General features: G+C 42.7%; 1 protein-coding gene across 1 annotated transcript in view; it reads right to left on the reverse strand.

The window, feature by feature from the left end:
• LOC117810657 (protein kinase C-binding protein NELL1-like) overlaps nucleotides 1–23,249 on the reverse strand; it is a 459,515-nt gene that overhangs the window by 61,940 nt on the left and 374,326 nt on the right. Inside the window, exon 15 of the mRNA XM_034680585.1 lies at nucleotides 2,321–2,416. Within this exon, the coding sequence (XP_034536476.1) occupies nucleotides 2,321–2,416 (96 nt within the window). The remainder of the gene's footprint in view (nucleotides 1–2,320; nucleotides 2,417–23,249) is intronic.

A 23,249-nucleotide genomic window follows, 5' to 3' on the forward strand; every position in this document is an offset into this window, starting at 1 on the left:
GCCGTAGACGTCCTCCTGCTGCGGACGATCTGGACTCCAGGTGATACGGACGTGCTGGACTCCAGCGGCAACAGCTTCTACGACTCGTCTCATCACTATCACTTCTCTCTCTTACTCCCCTCTATCTGTCTTTCCAGACCCAACTCGGTCGAGGCATGATGGCTGTCTAACATGAGTCTGGTTCTGCCTGAGGTTTCTGCCTGTTAAAAGGAAGTTTGTCCTCACCACTGTAACTAGCTAAATACTGCGATGTGCAATGCTCATGATGGATTAAGGTGGGGTCAGACTGAGTCTTACCCTGTCTTGAAGTTGGGTCTCTGATCATAATTTGACATAGAGTGGTCTAGACCTGCTCTGTTTGTAAAAGCGTCTTGAGATAACGTTTGTTGTGATTTGGCGCTATACAAATAAAGATTGATTGATTGATTGATTGAGACCTCAATCCTTTGATGGATGTCATCCCCCTCTCTCTTCTTCCTATATCTCCTGCCTCTTGTCAGCTGTCCTATCAATAAAGGCAAAAAAGGCCCCAAAATAGTAATAATAATAAAAAAAGATATCAAATCTATTAAATGATCTGACTATTCTTTATTTTTTAAAGTTATATTTTTGGCCTTTCTGCCTTTATTTGACAGGACAGCTGAAGAAAGACAGGAAATGTGGGGAGTAGAGAGTGAGGGAAGACATGCAGGAAATGGTCAACCGGGCGGGAATCCAACCGGTGACCCCTGTAGCCTCTGTATGTGGGGCGCTTAGACCGCTAGGCCACCAGCGCCCCATGATCTGCCTATTCTTAAAGATGATAGGAGCAGTCTATCTTCCTATTAGCTGGAACTTATTGCAAAACAAAATCCACCAACACAAACTTATAAAGGGTTTATAGATCCATGGATCTGCAGCACTCAGTGAAAATGTTAGCTCACACAGAGAAAGTTAGCTTACACAGAGGCAACAACATGTCCCCAAGGACGCAATAGAGACGTTGGTCTATTTATTATTATTGTAGTTTGTACAGTGAGACTTTGTCTTTTGTCTCTTGGAGAAAAATAAACTCAAATATAAATTGTCTTTCATTTTTTCTCAGTTATACTAGCAAAAAAAATTACTAATCCCTTTGCTCTGACCAGAATTTAACTGAACTGAATCAAATGAAATTGCACTGAATTGTTCTGTATTTCAATGAATCCTCCTTGACGTGGATTGTGGCCATGAAGCTTTGACTCATCATGAAAAGAAGAGATTCACACACCTCATAGGTATGATGCAGTTGAAGTCAAGGAGGACAGATGACTGCAATCTTTCACACTTCAAGGCTTATTGGCACCTATAACACTCGACACCAGAAGCTAATGGGGGCAGCAGTTGGAGAATTGTATGCTAATATGTGCACAAGAGCTGTATGTAACCTGTTGTCTAATAGGGATCCATGGCAACGTGCTGTAAATAGCCAATCTGTGATATAACGGCTCTATTAGAGCTGGTTGATCACCTGTGTGAAATGATACCACCGAGACAGAGAGGTTAATAACAGAGACGAGGAGAGGAAGAGAATAAGAGGAGGGTAGGGATGAGACGAGAAGGAATCAAGGGGGAAAGTGAGAAGAAGGAGGAAGATTGAGATAAGGGGAGAGGAGAAGAAGGAGGGTAAGTGAGCAAAGAGGGAGAGAGATTGGATTGGAGGGAATAATGAAAGAAGAGATTATAGAGGAGGAAGGAAAATGAGACAAAGATAAGGAAGGACATAAAGGGGTGTATTCGGAGCAAAGGGATGGATGAGAGAGGAAGAAGAGAGGAAGGTGTGGAAGAAGCGGCGAATGATGGAGAATAGCAGAAGGGAGCAAAGGCAGAAGGAGACAGAGGTGAGAGGGAGAGATGATGAAAGATCGGAGGTGAGAAGAAGGGAGAAAGCAGAGTGGGAGGTTAAGACGGTGAGAAAAAGAAAGAGGAGGAGGAGGAGAGGGAGGGGAGGGAAGTAAGAGACAGAAGGAGACAAAAGGAAGGAGGTAAAGATAAGGGCGGAGGAGAGAAGAATTAGCAGTCCCTCTTTATGGCTCTCCCGGGATGCTCAATTTCTGCAGAGGCCATTTAAACACAAGGCTTTACAGATGGAGTGAGTGTGAGAGAGAGTGTGTGTGTGTGTGTGTGTGTGTGTGTGTGTGTGACATTGGCTGAGAGGAAGACAGAAAAGGGACAATCCTCCCTATGATGTAACTCCTCACAGTCTCTAAAAAACAAGTCAACGTTGCTTCATATCGCCTCCCCTGCTTTCTTAACACACAGGTCAGAGGTCAGAGGTCAGGCGGGCGTCCTCGGGTCTTACCTGTCTCACAGCGGCGTCCTGTGAACCCTGAGGGACAGACACACGTGTTGGGAGACACACAGGTACCTCCGCTCCTACATCCCTCCTCACAGAACGCTGGAAAGAGACAGAGAAAGAGAAAAAGAGAGAATGTATTAGTTCCATTTCTCCTCTTATGCTGGATAACAGAGCAGAAGCAGGAACATTAAAGATCATTGAACTCTTGTCGTTTAAGGTTCCATGAAGGCATTACAATGTACGCAGCGACTCCCCTGAAGATTTTTTAAAAGCAGTTTAACAGTTCTGGGAGGAAACACTGTCACTTCTTTGTCATTCACATGGGTTTATAAATGGTGTTTTGATGTTTCTGCGTGTGTGTGCATGTGAGTGTGTGTGTGTGTACTCAGGAAGTGAAGCACTGCAGAGAAACCTGATAAAATATTTTCACAAGATCTGAAATGGTAAAATCGTGCAATGAAAAGAGGCACTTCATGGAAAAAGCAAAAAAGGAAAGCTGCCTCTTTATCATCCCCTCACACACGACTCACAACTACAACCTGAACTCCTCCTTTATTTTTTTGCTTTACTGAAATTGTCTGATGGGAAACTTGTCTTTGAAAGTGGTCGGGATCTGGAGGACAACGTCTCTCAGGGATGGAGATAAGACATGTTGTGCGGGTTGAACGTCTTCAAGTGAGGCTGGGAGGAGAGATACCTTTTAAAATCAGCGGTGAGAGTAGGCCGGTGTGATACGATACTGCGTACCTTTAAAATATTCAGTGGCTGTGTGCAGAACTGGAAAGAGGGGCGAGCTGCTGCCTGCAGAAACCCACATTCAGAACCAGCTGAAGACACATCTGCTAATGTTATGTCATCTTTAAAAACACTTCAAGTCGTTTTAAATTGCTTCTGAACGTTTGTGCTGTTTTGATCCTTGCTGGATGGAGCCTTTCATTACTGCTGGTTAACATGGACATGAGCTTTCGTGACTGATACCCAGTGCTGTGAAAGTCCAGTGTCTCATTTGACCTTCCATCTATGTCCCTATATAAACCAGGGGTTCCCAAAGTGTGGGTCAGGACCCCTTGGGGGGGTCGCGAAACACAAATAGGGGGCCGTTAGATGTCTTCCAGAATGTTAGTTTTTTTTAAATTATCTAAATATAGTACATTCTACCCATTATAGTAAAAAATATCAACAAAAATAGTAGCTAACCTTGAAATAAAACCTTGAAAATAGAAAATGTGATGAGTTTTCTGCCTTTCTGTTTGTCAGATGACCATTAAGTTTAGGGTTAGTGAACAGTTAATTATCAAAAGCATCAGTAGCAGCAGGTTAATTCATAACAGCACAGGAAACACAGACACATGCTCATATAGGTAGGGTCATTTTCTGCAGACCTGTCATGATCCTCATCATGGCAGCCCTCTCCTCTCCCTCTTTGTGTGTGTTTTGTCATTTCCCTGTCTGTTGCTCCTCCTCCTGTGTCTCTTCCCCTTGTTTGTGTCTTGTGGGTGAATGTGGGCGGGGTTTCCATTCTGCAGGCAGCACCAGGTGAAGCCACTCAATAATCAACCCTCTCCTATAAAGACTCCGGATTCTCTCCTACTCGTTGCCAGATCGTACTTCAGTTTTAAGTGGTACACTGAGTCCGTGGCTCCTCAAGCATGTTTTTGTTTTGCTTGTCTTTGTGTGTGTCAAGCTGACGTCCTTGTGTTTTCATCTAGATTCAGAGTTTGCCGTGCATGCTTCCTGCTCTCGTGCTGATCGCTTCCCTGTCTGCTGCTGAACCTGCCTGCCTTTGCCTGAGCTCCAGTTACCCTCTGTGGAAGGACACTGGAAAGAGGGACTGCTCCGCTCGTTACCCACGGCGCCATTACCACGGAGTTCACTCTAAATAAACACTTGTATTTTTCACAATCCAGCTTGCCTGAGTTCTGCATTTTGGGTCCAGTCCTAGTGACAATCATAACAAGACCAGCTAAATGAAGCCACATTGAATCACTTTGAGGGACAGTGTGGGTCACAAGACTTTGGCACCAATATTTTGGGGGTTGAGGGCTGAAAAGTTTGGGAACCCCTGATATAAACAATAAGCTAAAGTATCAGAAATGATGCAAGTCAGATACCTGTCAGGGGACGGAGATAAAAAAATGTTGTGCGGGTTGAACTACTCATCAGGATCCCTGGCAAAAGCCTTCAAAGGCTGCAGTACATACAGAACTGCGCAGCAACGATCCTGATGAGAGTGCACTAACATGAACACATCACACCCATCCTGCAATCACTCCACTGGCTCCCGGTTTCACTCAAGATCAAATTCAAAATCTCTCTGTTGACACTTCAGTGCATCCATGGTTAGCGCCCCCACCGACAGTACCTAAAAGAACTATTAAACCCACAGAACACCACAAGAACCCTCCGCTCCGCCAACACCAACTGCCTCCACTGCCCTCAAACCAGACTCAGCACTATGGGGGACCAGGCCTTTCACTCTGCAAGCCTGAGAGCTCCCAAAACCACAGACTCCTTTAAAAAGGAACTCAGAACCTCTCTTTTGGAGGGCATTTCCCTAGTTTTTATCTGACCTCCCCCTGCTGCTTTTATCTGTTTTATTTAACTATAATGTTTTCAACAAGTGTCTGCAATTCACTGTCTGTTTTTGACCCTGCTTTGTAGCACTTTGGGATTTGTTTCTGAATGTAAAGGCGTTTTTCAACCAGAGGAACTTTACCCCAGAACTACGTGCGTTTTGATGAGTTTTCTGTCTTTCTTTTTGCCAGATGACTCCTGAGTTTAGGGTTAGTGAATAGATAATTATCAAAAGCATCAGTAGCAGTAAGTTAATTCATAACAGCACAGGAAACACAGACACATGCTCATATAGGTAGGCTAATTTTCTGAAGACTAGCTTAATGAAGCCACATTAAATCACTTTGAGGGACAGTACATACAGAACAGCACAGCCAGGATCCTGATGAGAGTGCACAAACATGAACACATCACACCCATCCTGCAATCACTCCACTGGCTCCCGGTTTCACTCATTCAAAATCTCTCTTTTGACACATCAGTGCATCCATGGAAGCGGCCCCAACCTACCTCAAATAACTATTAAACTGAAAGACCAACACAAGAACCCTCTGCTCCGCCAACACCAACCGCCTCCACTGCCCTCAAACCAGACTCAGCACTATGGGGGACCGGACCTTTCACTCTGCGAGCCTGAGAGCTCCCCAAACCACAGACTCCTTCAAAAAGGAACTCAGAATCTCTCTTTTGGAGGGCATTTCCCTGGTTTTTATCTGACCTCCCCCTGCTGCTTTTATCTGTTTTATTTAACTACACTCTTTTTAACAAGTGTCTGCAATTTACTGTCTGTTTTTGATCCTGCTTTGTAACACTTTGGGATTTGTTTCTGAATGTAACAGCGTTATTCAACTAGAGGAACTTAACCCCAGAACTACGTGCGTTTTAGACCTATGGACCCAGGGTCTAAATTTAGTTCAGGTGTAGATAATCTCCCCCATAAAAAGCCCCTGCTAGGGGGGTAGTACTTTTCAAAGGTCCCATCTGTGATTCACTTGATTTCTCTTTCTGTCATTAGTTTTTATTTGTTCTATCTTTTTTGTATGTGTGTGTACTTTTCAAAAGAAGAAGCTGTGATTCTCTTGATTTAGCAGCTTGTAACAGTAGTCTTCTCTAAACCCACCGCTAATGCATCTCTCCCGGTGTTACGGTTTTAAAAGTGACCCTGTAAACTGGAGACCTTCAGCTGAATATAACAGTGTTTGTGGAGTTTACACAGCGCATCTAAAGACGGTTATGAGGGATGCATCCGGCTGAAAGTCGGCAGTTATCAGGGTCGCTGTTTCAACCAAAACACCAGCCAATCTCTGCCACGGCTTTTTGAGTTAAAAAGGATTTTAAAACGTCTTTGCTACTCGCGCTTATCTCCTCCTGTTGATTCAGTGTATCCATTACCTTCTGCGTCACATTTTCACAGCATTGGGCCACAAAACAAGTTGTCCTGTTTTCAAGGAGAGACCCACAGAGAACCATTGTCTCACTCTGTGGCTCTGCAGAGATTTTTTTTTAGCCTCTAGTAGCTCACTTTCTGTCAGTTTTACAACACATTTACTGTAAAGGTCAAAAACATCAAACCTGGTTCAAGCGGCAGCAGCAGCACAGGAAGTCAACAACCAGCTTGAGAGAAAGTGAAACATCCTGCAGTTACAAAGAGTACGACTCTTCTGTTGGGAGGGGAGTAAATACTTTCTTTACAGTACGATCATTAGGAGGAACACACTGCTGGAGATAGATAATAGTGCTGCACTTTTTGCTGGTGCTTTGATAAATGTAATCACTCTCTGTAGTCTTCCTGTAGATTTACAGCAGATACAGAAGCAGCACATAATACACAAGGGCAAATGTTTCAACCTGCTCTGTGTAAGCAATATTGTCAGAGAGCAACTGCAGAAGTAAACTGAACTCACTGAACATTATTCCTTATTTTTATTGACTTTTATTCTCACACCTGGTACCGGTGTGACAACACAAGGATGTGATGGAGTTTATTGTGGATATTACGGCTCTGCTTCAAGGTAAGTGGACTGCTTTAAATACAGCACATTTATCCTGAGAACAGTAGGAGCACTCTGCAGAGCCTCACATTCACCCACTCACACATCCACAAGCTGATGTAAGGAGCTTACCTCGGGAGCAGATCCGAGTTTCTGTGTCAAGGACGAACCTGCTCCACCACCTGAGCTGCTGTTGTGCCGCTCACTTAAGATATGTGATAACATTCTTTTTTTATGACTCAGATTTTCTCTCTTTTCAGAATGAATTCTTAAGTGCCTCTCGTTGCTGGGAAAAAGGCCATGGCACCTGGTGCTTAATAACACTGAGACTTCATAACAGCACCGATGAAATTTGGCGGTATACTTTCCAGAATAATCCACCTGAATGATCCAAAGAGGTCTGCAGCACTTTGAGGAACTACTTTTAAGTTACGGTTAGCTTTATTTAGCATTTGAGACTGAGAAAAATACATAAATATATAAACAAACAAATAAAAAACACACAAATGCCAAAAAAACTCTTATCCTTGTTTGAGATAAAATAACCATTTAGCAGTTAAATGACATACTTTATGTTTATAATGAAAATTGACATGGCTACTGTCACTTGGTCAAATTTAAATAAAGTTATTTAGAATAAAAATAACTACTTAAGTAAGAAGAGTTAATATAATAATCCCATTTTGATCTCTTACAGGACTTGAACTCTGGTCTGTTGACTCAAAGTTCTCTATTTTTGTTATCCACCCTCCCAAAACTATATACAGACACGCTGCATGTGACCAGTTCCCTTAGAATCACGTCAGCCCAGTCTTGCTGATGTGGCAGAAGTGGTTTTGTCTTTGTGAGCTTCAGTCAGGCCTTCAGTGAGCTTTGCAAAGCGGTCAGCTGGCAGAGTGATCTGACTGGCAAGACAAAGTCTGCACAACGGACCCAGAGTGAAGATTCAGCATGGCATCTTCACAGAGCATAAGATGACCTCATCGTTAAACAAACCCAAAGAGCTGTGAGACAAACCTGAGAGCTTTGCTTCCTGGTCACCTTCTTGATTTCTCACTCCTCGGTTTCCTCCTCAGCCATGCAAACAGATAACTTCAAGATCCTCCTCATCACCTTCAAAGTCCTCAATAACCTCGCCCCCCTCATACCTGACCGACCTCCTCAAACATCAGTCCCCATCTCGCCGCCTCAGATCATCAAATGCCAATCTCCTGTCCACGATCACCAAGACCAAGCACCGCAACTTGGGGGACAGGGCCTTTGCCATTGCTGCCCCGACTCTCTGGAACTCTCTCCCTCCACATATCCGCAACTCTGACTCACTTCAATCATTTAGAAACCACCTCAAGACCTTCCTGTTCAAAAAAGCATACAACACAAAACCTCTACTCCTGCCTCACCTCTGTCTTATTTATTTGCAATTATTATTATTAATATATAAATCTCAGAAGGTCTGTGTCTGTAACTTACGTACTTCTAGTCAACACAGAAATAACATACTATCATGTCTGTATTTTCCCAATCACACTGGTCACTACTCTTGAATTTAGGAGCTTTATAATTCTAACACTGTCCCAGAAGGGCATTTAACTTCAAAGTCACACTTTACTTAAAGGCACTATGAGGAGTTTTTAACTCATTTTGAAATAGTCTCACTCTTTTAAATATTTTATCCATCCATCCATCCATTTTCTTCCGCTTATCCGGGGTCGGGTCGCGGGGGTAGCAGTCCAAGCAAATTGACCCAGACATCCCTCTCCCCGGCGACACTTTCCAGCTCCTCCTGGGGAATCCCGAGGCGTTCCCAGACCAGGTGGGAGATATAATCCCTCCACCGCGTTCTGGGTCTACCCCGGGGCCTTCTCCTAGGTGGACGTGCCCGGAACACCTCTAAAGGGAGGCGTCCGGGAGGCATCCTTATCAGATGCCCGAACCACCTCAGCTGACTCCTTTCGACGCGGAGGAGCAGCGGCTCTACTCCGAGCTCCCTCCGGATGTCCGAGCTCCTTACCCTATCTCTAAGGCCGAGCCCAGACACCCTTCGCAGGAAACTCATTTCAGCCGCTTGTATCCGCGATCTTATCCTTTCGGTCATGACCCACAGCTCATGACCATAGGTGAGGGTTGGAACGTAGACCGACTGGTAAATCGAAAGCTTTACCCTCCGGCTCAGCTCCCTCTTCACCACAATGGTCCGATACAACGTCCGCATCACTGCTGACGCCGCACCAATCCGCCTGTGGATCTCACGCTCCATTTTACCCTCACTCGCGAACAAGACCCCGAGATACTTAAACTCCCCCACTTGGAGCAAAGTCTCACTCCCCACCGAGAGAGAGCAATCCACCGTTTTCCGGCAGAGAACCATGGCCTCAGACTTGGAGGTGCTGACTCTCATCCCGGCCGCTTCGCACTCGCAGCTGCAAACCGCCCCAATGCCCGCTGGAGGTCCCCGCTCGAGGAAGCCAACAGAACCACATCGTCTGCAAAAAGCAGAGATGAGATTCCAAGCTCCCCGAACTGGAGACCCTCCTCCCCCCGGCTGCGCCTTGAGATCCTGTCCATAAAAATAATAATATTTTATCTAAATTTGATTTAACCAGGAAAACAACATTAAGATTAAGAATCTCTTGTATAAGTGTGTCCTGGCCAAGATCAGCAGCAGCAAGTTCCAACAAAGTTACAGACAAACAACACAGAATTCTAGAAGATGACAACATGTCATGAATTTAAGGACACAAATCATCAGTCAAAGCATCTACAAGCTGATGCATCTACTTTTAAAAACATTTAAAGAGACAAGCTCACTCAAACCCAGGCTCTCCTGCAGCAGATTCCAGGGTGCAGGAGCTGAGTATCTAAAACTCTTTTTACCCGTTTTAAGACGCACTCTGGGGGCTGAAAGCAAAAACAAGTTTTGTGACTTGGTCACAGAGCGGAGGCTGTAGCTTACAGTATTTTTTAAATGAAAAAAATTGCATGAATACAAGGGAAGCAAGTTAAGTTGCCTTATAAACAAGGACATCCCAGTGATGTTACCAACGGGTAGAGAGAGCAGACCAGCCAACTCAAAACTTGTAATGAGCTCTTACTGACGGCTCTTCCCCTACATAGTAAAATAAGATCATCAGTGGCGAGACCGGTCATTACTTTAAACTGAATTTCAGCACCAACATTAGTACAGTATCGTATCATCAGGTGTTCAGTAGCTTCGGTCAGTTTTAATCTGAGGCCGTACTGCTTTTTGGAAAACATGTTAATGAAGAGAGGTCCAAATATAAGAGTTATTTCACCAACATGAATGATCTCAAACCTCGTCCAGACAGTTAATTATTAAATCTAAGGTTAAAATCTGCACTCTGAAAGGCCATAATTACCCTCCACCAGTCACAGTGTGATTGGTTTGGTTAGATGATACATACTGTTATTGATTCCCTTCAGCAGAGCGGCCTGCATCATTCATGAGGTGACATTTCCCTCATTTACATTTCAGCTTTGTGCTTTTTTAAATCTTATCTCTCTCTGTGTGTGTGTGAGAGAGAGAGCCTGTGGAGAACTATCTCAACCTTTTCACTAAAAGCAGGCTGCCAGTGCAAATGACTGTGATTTGTTCTGAGTGTGTATAGGGTGAGATGCATCAACACGGCTGAGACAAACACACAAAGGGGAAGGGGCAGGCCGGGGAGAGCTGGCAGAGAGAGATTCACTCCACGAAACAAAAGGAAGAGCGAGTGCACAGAGAGAGACAGACAGAGACAGACAGAGAGGAGGAGTATGCAGCCAGTGCTTAAAGCGAGAAGGATTAAACCAAAAAGAGGGCAGACGTAATTGAGCAAGTTCATTAAATAGAAATTACTTGAGTATTTCTAAGCTTAATTAACGACAAGATTTGAAAGATGAGCCTTAATGAGCTGAGAAATCTATTTATATCCCATACATCGAGTGTGTGAGTTTTAATATCTGCGTGTGTGTGTGTAACCTATGCAGCAGCTCGTCTCCCAACGGCTTTTAAATCAAAAGACGCTTAAATTATCCGTGTAAATTATCACTCTGGTGTTCAGAAAAAAAAGTGCTAAATATACAAACAAATGCTGAAGTGCAATAAAAAAAGCAGAGTCCCATGCCAGAAGCTATTAGCGCTATTAATTTGACTGGTTCCACTATTTAAGAAGTTCTATCAGGCCCTCATTAGGAGCCTGATTGCCTCTGTACTAATAAACTTCACACTTAAAAATTAATTACACTTATATTGACTCAATCTATCTCCAGCTCTAATTATCATTTCACCACCATCAGCATAATGTTGCCTGTCTGTCAAGCTAATGACTCCCAAAGACGAAGGAGCAGCAGTGGGAATGAACAGGAAACCCACATTTTAAAAAATTAGACGCTGCTGGCAACATTTTTCCTTCATTTCCAATCCTCTCCTGGGTTTTGATCCTGTCAGGATGATAATAATAAGACTGGAAAGTATAAATTAACACTATTACCATTCACAAATCCCCTCTGAAACTCAGGTTTGTATTCAAACAATGAAGTCTGTTCATTTATCCTCTGCCTGATTGTGGTTTATATTCTGTGATTCAATGAATGACAAGGGGTGGATCTCAAAGCTCTTAACTTCAGTCTCCTCTCTCCTCTCTTCTCTCTCCTCTCTCCTCTCTCCTCCACCGAAACGGAAGTAGTTACCGACCTGCCATCGTCCCAAAGAGAGAGGACAGAGGAGATTGATTTGAGGAGTGATAATCGAGGAAACACGAGAGCAGGCTTCATGGAAGTCTTTTCTCTGACAGACACGCCCCCTTATCGAGTACCTCTCCCTGATTGGACGCTGCAGCGGATCGGACTTCTCTGAAACTTCACCTCACTTGAGTTTAATAATCGAAAGAAGACAGACCTTAAAACAGTCACTAAGGGTGCCCTGAAACAGACCTTAAAACAGTCACTAAGGGTGCCCTGAGACAGACCTTAAAAAAGTCACTAAGGGTTCCCTGAAACAGACCTTAAAACAGTCACTAAGGGTGCCCTGAGACAGACCTTAAAACAGTCACTAAGGGTTCCCTGAAACAGACCTTAAAACAGTCACTAAGGGTGCCCTGAGACAGACCTTAAAACAGTCACTAAGGGTGCCCTGAAACAGACCTTAAAACAGTCACTAAGGGTGCCCTGAAACAGTCACTAAGAGTGTCCTGAAACAGACCTTAAAACAGTCACTAAGGGTGCCCTGAAACAGACCTTAAAACAGTCACTAAGGGTGCCCTGAGACGGACCTTAAAACAGTCACTAAGGGTGCCCTGAAACAGTCACTAAGGGTGCCCTGAAACAGACCTTAAAACAGTCACTAAGGGTGCCCTGAAACAGTCACTAAGAGTGTCCTGAAGCAGACCTTAAAACAGTCACTAAGGGTGCCCTGAAACAGACCTTAAAACAGTCACTAAGGGTGCCCTGAAAAATACCTTAAAACAGTTACTAAGGGTGCCCTGAGACAGACCTTAAAACAGTCACTAAGGGTGCCCTGAAACAGTCACTAAGGGTGCCCTGAAACAGACCTTAAAACAGTTACTAAGGGTGCCCTGAGACAGACCTTAAAACAGTCACTAAGGGTGTGCTGAAACAGACCTTAAAACAGTCACTAAGGGTGCCCTGAGACGGACCTTAAAACAGTCGCTAAGGGTTCCCTGAGCAGACCTTAAAACAGTTACTAAGGGTGCCCTGAAACAGACCTTAAAACAGTCACTAAGGGTGCCCTGAAACAGACCTTAAAACAGTCACTAAGGGTGCCCTGAGACAGACCTTAAAACAGTTACTAAGGGTGCCCTGAGACAGACCTTAAAACAGTCACTAAGGGTGCCCTGAGACCGACCTTAAAACAGTCACTAAGGGTGCCCTAAAACAGACCTTAAAACAGTCACTAAGGGTTCCCTGAGACAGACCTTAAAACAGTCACTAAGGGTGCCCTGAAACAGACCTTATAACACTCACTAAGGGTTCCCTGAAACAGACCTTAAAACAGTCACTAAGGGTGCCCTGAAACAGACCTTAAAACAGTCACTAAGGGTGCCCTGAAACAGACCTTAAAACAGTCACTAAGGTTGCCCTGAAACAGACCTTAAAACAGTCACTAAGGGTGCCCTGAAACAGACCTTAAAACAGTCACTAAGGGTGCCCTGAAACAGACCTTAAAACAGTCATGTCTCATTTCTCTAAACACAAATATCCTCTCTCCTCTCTCCTCTCTTCCCTCTCCCCTCTCCTCTCTCCTCTTTCCTCTCTCCTCTCTCCTCTTTCCTCTCGTTTCATTTCCTAGCATCTCTGGTGGGTGGGGCTAAGACGCGAGTAAACGACGCAAGGATGGACGTTAAGAGCTTTGAGATCCACCCAAGTAGTAACAACAAGTAGGTTTGATTAAAAGTGACATTTCAAGCCCTGTACTGGATGCTTTGTGTGTGCTTGCTATTTATTTATTTTTTCCATTTTTAAAGAACTTGTTTTCAACTTCAGTGTTTTTCACCGAGACATACAGTAAAAAGTGTGATACTCGTGCTTCCCCTCACAGAACAAGATTTGAAAGAGAATAAAAAAAACAGGGTTTGCTGCTGTTAAAAAAAACACTCTCAGGGAACATCCTGCATCACTGAAGAGGACTGCTTTTTCACATCCAAAAAAAACCAGAAGACAAGCTCTCAAAAAATAGAGTTTTATCTTCACTGCATTCTGTTTATTTTCTTCTCCTGTGGTTTTGGGATTAGATCTCCATGTTTTCTCCCCTGACACCAGAACCAGATGTCAACCATTGATTCTGCAGATTGCTATCCTGCTCTGCTGTTGCACGGAAATATATCTCACCTCCCAAAACTCTGTAATATCTGCAGACTTTCACAAGGCATACCACCGACACTTCTCCTGCTGCGTGCACCTCACACCCTCTTTTATGCCTTGAATCAACTTTCTTTTTGTGCCAATATCTCCTTTCAGTGTCCTCTCTCTGCTCCCCGTCACTATGAGGACCTCTGCTGCAGCTCCAAACAGCCAGCTCTGTGGGTGCGAGGAGGGGACTGCCTTTCCACATTGGCCTCCTTCCTCTGACCTCCAGCTAAACTATCTTGCTGCTTAACTGAGCCTGTTGCTGACTCGTGACTTCCCTGAGACATGCTTATACCCACAGATTTGCTATTTGAGTTTCCCATTATGGGTCTAGATTGCTTTCCAGTGGGTGGTGAGAATGAAATCATTCCACTCGCTGCCATGGCTAACGGCCACATTCACGGTCGTTGGGCGTCCAAGGATCCATCTCCGAATTAAGAGCAGGAATATCAGAGAAAAAGCCAATGGATATTTTCAAAATTCAAGTAGGTTTGAAAGGAGAGGGAAAAAAGGGGGCATTGGAATTCTACAGCAGAACAGAGCAGAGATAATAATTAGTGTCCCATGGCTCGGTAATGTCTTTCATTAAGAGTTTGTTAATCCTGTTAATGATCTCATCTCTGACTCTGAGTTAATTCTGAAGAGTTTCAAGCTGCATTTTTGCAGTCCTGGTCCTGACACTGGATCAAATGGCAGGTTTAATGTGATCTCTCAGCATGTGCCTTGTATTTCTTAAGATTCTCATCCCATTTAAGTCACAGGAATAAGCATTTATTCCTCTTAACGTTGCAGCATTTAAAAAACAAGATCACTTAGCACTGATTTAGTACTCTCTGAATTCTCAGAAACTCTTCTGATCTGGATGATAAATAAAACCATGATGAAAGTGATGCTTCACCAGTCATTGGGTGTGATCTGCATGGCTGCTGTCTTTGTGTGGATGGATTATAACATTGTTTTGGTTTTATGAAAGGGATAATAAACAGGGGGCAGGTGGATTGAGGATTCTATTGTGCTTAACCAATCACTCACTAGACTCTAATTTTGCTTATTACCCATGGCTAACAGCTAAAAGTGATTGAACTATGAATAACTGAAAGTATTGATTTAAATTTGATTTAAAAGTGGTTTATGCAGATAAAAAAAAGTCCCTCGGTTACTAAGGTTTCTAAGGTCCTCTTCCCTGTAACAACTCTGCTGGTGTACGCTGCCAAAGTCCATACAGTGTTGTCATTTGATGTTGCTTTGGTCGACATCACTTTCTCTGCAGCCCCTTGTGCGTTTTAACACCCCTCGTTACGGCCCTGTCACACCGCGGCAATTTAGCCAGCGTTTTCCTGATGTATCAAAATGCCTCTAAATCGCTGACATACACTGAATTATCAATGTTTTTTTCAATTTTGGGCATATACATAGCATATTCATAACTTATACCCAACTATAGTCCACTTGTGCAAAGCGCGCATCAGCGTAATAATGAAAAAGGCCTCCGCTCTTCATGACAATGCATACATTTTGAAATGAGATGCACTTGCATTGGTGATTAAAAAAGGTGTGTTATTAAAAACACACACAAAAATTAAAGCCGCAAGCGGCGATGAACGGGCCCTCGCACATCTGCGGCCGCCGCCTACGCGAGCCACCGCCACATGTAAACCGCCGCCTGATATTTGCCACCACACGATGTGAAAGCAAGATCTGAGAGCATATGCAGCCTTAGGTGGTGCAAATGTTCCAAGTTTTTGGCAGATTGCCAAGAAAACCTCCAAACTTGACAGTCTGCAACGCCCACAATTTTTGTTTGAACGGAATTCTTTGAACAGTTTTTAATCGTCAAGGTGTCTTCTATAGGTTGCCCTTGGTTTGGACTGAATCGGAGAAAAGCCCTCGGAGAAGATAATGAAAGTATGCACCCTTATTTGGATGCCATTTTTCATGTTCAAAGCTAGGTGGCGCTCTTCTTGTTGAGTTTGGGTATGGGTGCAAGAGGCTTTTTTGTGCATCCTGATGCCATGAATATGCATATTGATTTTCAAGCATGAAGTTCAAAATAACCTCTATGGGGAGGGGTTTTTGAAAATTGTAGGGGGCGCTAGTGAGCACATTTTTTTCTTTTTTTTTTGCGAAAACCCATAAAATGTTGCAATTTTCCCCAGGACTGATGAGTGTGTTGGATGAGGTGAGATTAAGTGCATTTTAAAGTCACAAAAATCAATTTTCCAACTTTTTTTTTTTGATGCCCTGCCCCAAAGTCTGACACGCCCACAATTTTAGTCTGAACAGAATGCCTTGACTTTGTATTAATCATCAATGGGTTTACAATAGAATGTGCCTAGTTTGGACTGACCCCTTGCTTGGACTCATTTTGGCCCCATTTTTCATGTTCAAAGCTAGGTGGCGCTCTTCTTGTTGAGTTTGGGATATGGGTGCAAGAGACTTTTTTTTGGGCGTCCTGATGCCATGAATATGCATATTGATTTTCAAGCATGAAGCTCAAAATAACCTCTATGGGTAGGGTTTTTGAAAACTGTAGGGGGCGCTAGTGAGCAAATTTTTTCTTTTTTTTTTGCGAAACCCATAAAATGTCGCAATTTTCCCCAGGACTGATGAGTGTGTTGGATGAGGTGAGATTAAGTGCATTTTAAAGTCACAAAAATCCATTTTCCAACATTTTTTTTTGATGCCCCACCCCAAAGTCTGACACGCCCACAATTTTAGTCTGAACAGAATGCCTTGACTTTGTATTAATCGTCAATGGGTTTACAATAGAATGTGCCTAGTTTGGACTGACCCCTTGCTTGGACTCATTTTGGCCCCATTTTTCATGTTCAAAGCTAGGTGGCGCTCTTCCTGTTGAGTTTCGGATATGGGTGCAAGAGACTTTATTGTGCGTCCTGATGCCATGAATATGCGTAGAACTTTTCATGCATGTAGCTCAAAAAAACTCTATGCATAGGGTGTTTTTTTTACCTCTAGGGGGCGCTACTGAGATTCTTTTTTGAGAGACCTATAATAACTTGCAATTTTCACCAGACCAGATGAGTGTGCAAAAATATCTGCGCTTTCATTCATGTTCAGGGGGTCCAAAAATGTGTTTTAAGTGGCAGAAGAAAGAACAATCCTTAGGGTTACAATAGGGCCTTCGCCACCATCGATGCTTGGGCCCTAATTAAAACAGTCTCTCTTTAGATAGACTTTATTTGTTTTTCTCACATTCTTATTCACATATTATACTCAATTGAGTGGTCATGGAATAATTGGACCCCCCCCCATCAGGATGTAAAGTCAGGGTTCATGATATATCACTGAAAGCAAAAACAACAGTACCAACCTATCACAACCATTGAAAAGAAAAAAGGAAAGAATGCCCAGCTGACCAAAACCTCATCTAGAAGCAGGTACCCCATTATCCATACCAACATACATCTGCCTGCACAGACATGCACAAGCACAGGCACGTCCACACAAGTGCACACATATACATGCCCGCAGAAACACACAAGCATACATACATATACATCTACACGGGCTCACACATGGACCCACATGTCAAAATACACAAAAAAAACAGTCTCTCTTTGTAAGAACATGATGAGCCGTGGAGAGTGTCAGAGGTGTGAAACCAGCAGGAACACAGCCTCTGCTCTTCACAAGAAGTTACACTTATTGACAGCAGTGCTTTCAAAAACGTCACATTTTGAACTCCATTTAATTCAACAACAACAGCTTTATCATTGAACACCAGCAGACTCCAACATGCTGGCTTCAGCTTCTGTTTCAGAGGCTCTGCTGTTTGACACTGAGTGAGGGCTCCAAGGCTTCTCACACTCACACACACGCAGACACACAGCTCTACGTGTGTGAACGTGTGTCAACCATCGCATAACTTTCCTACAACTTATGGCAGGCTTATGCCAGACGTATGATCTATACGCTGCTACGACGTACACCAGCGTGCTTCAGCGCGCTCTTAACTTATACAAAACGTACCTATAACTTATGCAACGTAAGCTAGCGTGCTCGCCAATCTATTTATACGCCGGCATGCGCTGGCTAAATCGTCAAGGTGTGACAGGGCCATTAGCTCCTGTGCTGTTCCCCCCCTCATCTTCTGGTTGGCCATTACCAATAATCTGAAGTTTTGTGCTCTCTAAATAAATTGAGAGTAAAATCAAGCTCTTTGTTCAGACAGGGCCCACCTCACATGTTCTGCCAAGAAATTCTCCCTTATGACACTTTTTGAAAGCAAGGCTTCATCCTGGGCAGACAAGACCAAATTATAATTGGTTTAAAGTGAAGATAGAGTAAAGATAAATCTAGTTATGCAAAACCATGTTTCTACAAATGTCTCAGTTCAATTTATTCCAACTCCAAACACACATGAGACTTAGATATTAACCTCCAAAGCTTTTATACATCAAGTCAAATTTAGCTGAGTCTTGTACACCAAACAAAACGTGAGGACCAAGGGGAAAAGGATATGAAATGCTGCCTTTCTGAAGATCAGTCAAGGCCAAACCACACAAAGAAAAAAAACACAGTATTATTAGTATAGTTCTGATATTACTCAGGCTGGTGGAGACAGTTTGGCTGGTTACGCTCTGTGCTATTGGGAGGACAGTTTCCTCTGAAGACAGCGACAGCCGTAACGGAGGGCAGAGTCAGTTTGGATTGTGTGGCTTCACATCTGAGCAGCATTAAAACTCTGCTGACATGTTTCTTTTCAGTCAGCCAGACAGTCTTACCAATCCCAACCCCAGCTTCAACAGCAAGCTCTGACACACACACTGCAGATGAAGAACAAATCGATTATCGCAGCCTTTAAATATAAGAATACACATAACAGAGCACTCCTGAAAACACTGTTAAAGGTGACATATGATGCAAAATTGACTTTTTAATGGTTCTCTACCTGAAATATGTGTCCCTGTCTACAAACCCCCCGAGAATGAAAAAAATCCATTCTGCCCCTGTTCTGATTTCTCCACCTTTCTGTAAATGTGTGTGAAACGAGCCGTTTCAGACTTCAGTGTTTTTGTTACGTAACAACAATATCCGGTCTGTCACGGAGTCAGAGCTCGGAGCTTGTTCAGCCCATAGACTGTATAAATAATACTGAATCCCTCCTCTGTTTTTCATTACCTGCACAAATGTGTGCTAACAAGGAGCTTAGGAGGGAGGCATGCTAGTTGTAGGCTGTCTTAATAAACACAAAGGTCGGTTTTACTCCCCACGTCTGCAGATTTGAAGATCTAGTGGATGATTTTTATTTATCATGGATAAGTGCTAGCGCTAGTTAGCATAGCCACATAGCTACATGTTCGTAGCTGTGTACCAAGACACACGTCTACATACTGATAAATAAAACAACAAGAAACACTAAATCTATGACCAATCGTTCAGAAAGGTCCTGCTACAGGCGCCTCTCAGTCAGGATCAGATTCAGAGGGTTGAAGTAACGCGATCTCTGAGCAGCCGTGTATATTCAGCCAACATGTAAACATTAGATCAACGTGCTGGACAGCCGAGGCACATCCACTTCCTGAGGGGGCGTGGTCAGAGAGAAAACAGAGTGTTCTGAGGAGGACTGAAGAAGAGGGCTTTTCAGGCAGACCAAAATCTGATTTCAAAGTGTTTTTTTGAGCATAAACTTAAAAGACATGTTTTGGGGACCTCTTAGACCAATATATATTGATGAAAAAAGCATGATATGTCACCTTTAATAGTTCTGACAAAATAACAGAGGGGTTCTGATAATGTACCCTAAAGCCCTGCTCCCCCTTCTGTGATCTCTGAGGAAGGAAGAGGCCTCTCCCTTCTCTCTGCAGTGAACGTGTATCTGCCAAACTCCCTGGCTAATGAATGCACAGCAGCAGGCTTAAATGCAGAGTTTAGATGTCCACTGTCAGCCAGTGAGGAAGAGCTGAGCAGGCCAGAAACTCAGCTAAAGAAATACTTAACACCATCCCATTTACTCATACAAATGCCTCAATTTGTTATGCATCAGAGTAGAGGCAGTTCACCCTTGGCTGTACTCTCTGTTGGGCATTTACTGAACATCTCAGATAATGACCGCACTTACAAGACAATAAGGACCCGGGCCAGGCGGTCGGCATGGATTAAAGACGCATTAAGGGAGATTTTTACTGCCATAATGTATCTGCAGAGGGTTGAAAGGGTGGTTGATCAATACCGCTGACAAGACAATTAATTCCAGCAGGTGCTTTCAGAGATTTCTCGCTCTGGAACGAACCTCAACACATTCCAAACCGCTCAAGGATGGAGGGCGAGACTGCTGCAACAGCGAGTGAGGGACCAGTGTATAGGCCCATGCAGATGTCCACACATTACAAAAACCATTCCAGGAGGAAGTATTGGACCTATTACTGTCTCTTTATTGTTGTCCTAAATAATTTAGGACAGTTTCAACTCCTCAAGGCCACTCTAAGCTGTTCCAAAGACAATTGCTGTTGCTGGATTTTTGCACGAGGTTACTTAGAGTGCCAGTGGAAAGGATTCATAGCAATCGATTCTGCGTGGACCCATCTGCAATCATCGTCTGCCAATATCTGATGTTGAGAGGTGACACATGCGTCTGGGTGTGAATGCCAACTTTTAAGTAATTCCAGTCGTTCCAGCAGTCAGCATTGCGACTCAAAGACTTCCTCTTCTGTGCAGCGTTTATGTCTGCAACGTAAATGCTGTCATTTTCTGTTCCATTATATCTCAAGAGCAGCGCCCGTTCATCTGTTTCAAGTAGTTATCAGTTCTACAGTAATCCACAGACGCTTCACTCCAAATAATCTATTCTGTTGTGATTTACCAACAATTTAAAAGTCTTTTAAAGTCAATTTAAGTCTGCTGAAGTGACAACATGATGCAGACTCAAAATAATGAAAATATAAGCATTGTAGTGTCTGTCCTCAAGAAGAGAAGACAACAAAGAATGATTGACTGGAGGTCGGATTGAAAACAGAAACAAGACTATCAGCTGCACTTGCCTGCAGACATCTGTTTATGAAGATAAATTAATTATCATCAGATTTTCCCTGATGGAAGCCAGGATGTCATCCTCTCCACACAGACAGTTTCTCCTGCATACACCACAGCCTGCTTATACGTGATAGGTCAACAGTAGACAACAAATGTGCAAAACAAAGAAACCAGAATACTTCCCATGCTGAAAATCTAGACCCCTGAGTTCAGATTGTAATTTTTATTTTGTGCAGAATTGGTAAATATATATTACTTTGACTCCTCATGTAATGCCAAAACGGAGTGGCTACAGTCCGACTATGATGTGACATTTAATTTAGCTCTATAAAGGCACTATAAGGAGTTTTTCACCAGCTGAGAAACAGACTGAAACCAACACCGATGCCTCTTTATGACCTTCAAAAGCAAACAAAACCATAAACAACAACACTGAAACCTTCTCTGTTGTTATTTTTAATGCCTTAAACCACTCAGAGGGGGGTAGGTGTCAGTCCACGATTGACACTTGACTTTAGAAACATCCTTTTTCAGCTGTTTTCATGGCAAATAATCACATTGAGTGATACACCTGGCTGTTACAAGACAGCAGGGTGAGGTTTTTGTTGAAAACACTACTTTTGCATGTACAGAAGAAGAGATAAGAGGTATCAGTTTGTCCACAAGGGGGCGCCAAAATTGATATAAATCAAAAGTTCCTCACAGCAGCTTTAAACTAGGGATGGGTAATATGAACGAATATTCAAATATTCAAATATTCGTTCACTTTGTTTCTCATTTTAAAAGTTACATTTTTCATCGTTTTTTACCAGTGCCTGGTTGTAATACAGTATTCCTGCCAGACGGTGGCTATAGAGATTCTTCTTCTTCTGTTTGCTAACCTAACCGCATTAGCAAACAGAAGAAGACGAATGCTAACTGCATTAAATTGCAAAAGAAGAAGAAAACATTAGCGACAGTCGCAGCGATTTTCTCCGTTTCTGAATCTCACGCTACTACACACGTATTTCCCAAAACTGAGCATGGCTGTAAAATGAAAACACACACGCCACGCCACGTCAGTGCCCGCTACTAGCAGCACCTCGTCCTGCTGCTTGTTAATGTGACTGCCACACAAACAGGACGTTAATGGGACAGGTGTGTGTGTATGTGTGGTAGCGTGTGTGTGTTGGGGGGGTGATTATTCGAATAATTGTAGAATAGATGCCAATGATTATCAAATAGCATTTTGGCCTGAAATGTCCATCCCTACTTTAAACAGACATTTGAACGTTAGTGATTCTAATGATTCTGCTTTAAAAGTTGTCCCTCTGCTTAAACTCCATCTCAAGAGTTACTGATCAGACTGTCAACAATTACCAACACATGAGAGAGAAAGTCTCGATCCAGGTTTTCTTCAAAAGCTAATGGCTACGCAGTAATCCCTAAAAAGGTTGTCCTTTAACATCCTTGATTTGGTTTATAATAATAATAATAATAATAATAATAATAATAATAATAATAAAGTTTATCTATAAAGCACTTATTAAAACAGACGTTACAAAGTGCTTAACATCATAAAAACCCACAATAAAGAGAACAAAGCAAGGGGCTAAAAGAGAAACTACTAAAAGCAATTAAAACAATAAAACAATTAAAATCAGTAAAACAAATAAAATCAGTAAAACAAATAAATTCAGTAAAAATAAATAAAATCAGTAAAACAAATAAAAACCGGTAAAAATAAATAAAATCAGTAAAAATAAATAAAATCAGTAAAACAAATAAAATCAGTAAAAATAAATAAAATCAGTAAAAATAAATAAAATCAGTAAAACAAATAAAATCAGTACAACAAATAAAATCAGTAAAACAATAAAAGGATGAGTGAGTAAAAATAGATTCAAAATAAATGTAGCATCTTGGATAAAACAATATTACAGGAAGGCCTCTGGATAAAAATGTGTTTTCAGCTGTGATTTAAAAGAAGATCCTGATGCAGCTTGCCTGAGATCCTCAGGCAGGTCGTTCCACAGTCGAGGAGCCTGCACAGTAAACGCTCGCTCACCCTAAGACTTCAGCTTTGTGGCGGGAACTTTAAGGAGGTTCCTGCCTGAGGATCTGAGGCTGTGCCCCGGGTTGGTATGGTGACAGCAGATCACATATATATATATATATATATATATATTTGGGGGCCAGGCCGTGAGGTGCTTTAAAAGTGATAAGTAAAACCTTAAAATCTATTCTAAAAGCAATGTGCACCCAGTGTAAGGTCATTAAAATAGGAGTAATGTGCTGTCTCTTCCTGGCTTTAGTTAAAAGTCTTGCTGCTGAATTTTCTACCAGTTGTAATCTATTGAGATATTTTTGTGTTAAACCTGTTAAAAGCCCATTACAATAATCTAGCCTAGAAGAAATAAAAGCATGAATAATGGTCTGGGTGTCTATCTTATCTAAGTCTGTCTCTGATCAACAGTAACTTGTATTTGTTGTACATACAGCAGAGCATGCAAACAGAGACACTTTGAAAT

The sequence above is a fragment of the Notolabrus celidotus genome, chromosome 3, assembly GCF_009762535.1.
Source record: "Notolabrus celidotus isolate fNotCel1 chromosome 3, fNotCel1.pri, whole genome shotgun sequence".
Lineage (NCBI taxonomy): Eukaryota > Metazoa > Chordata > Actinopteri > Labriformes > Labridae > Notolabrus > Notolabrus celidotus.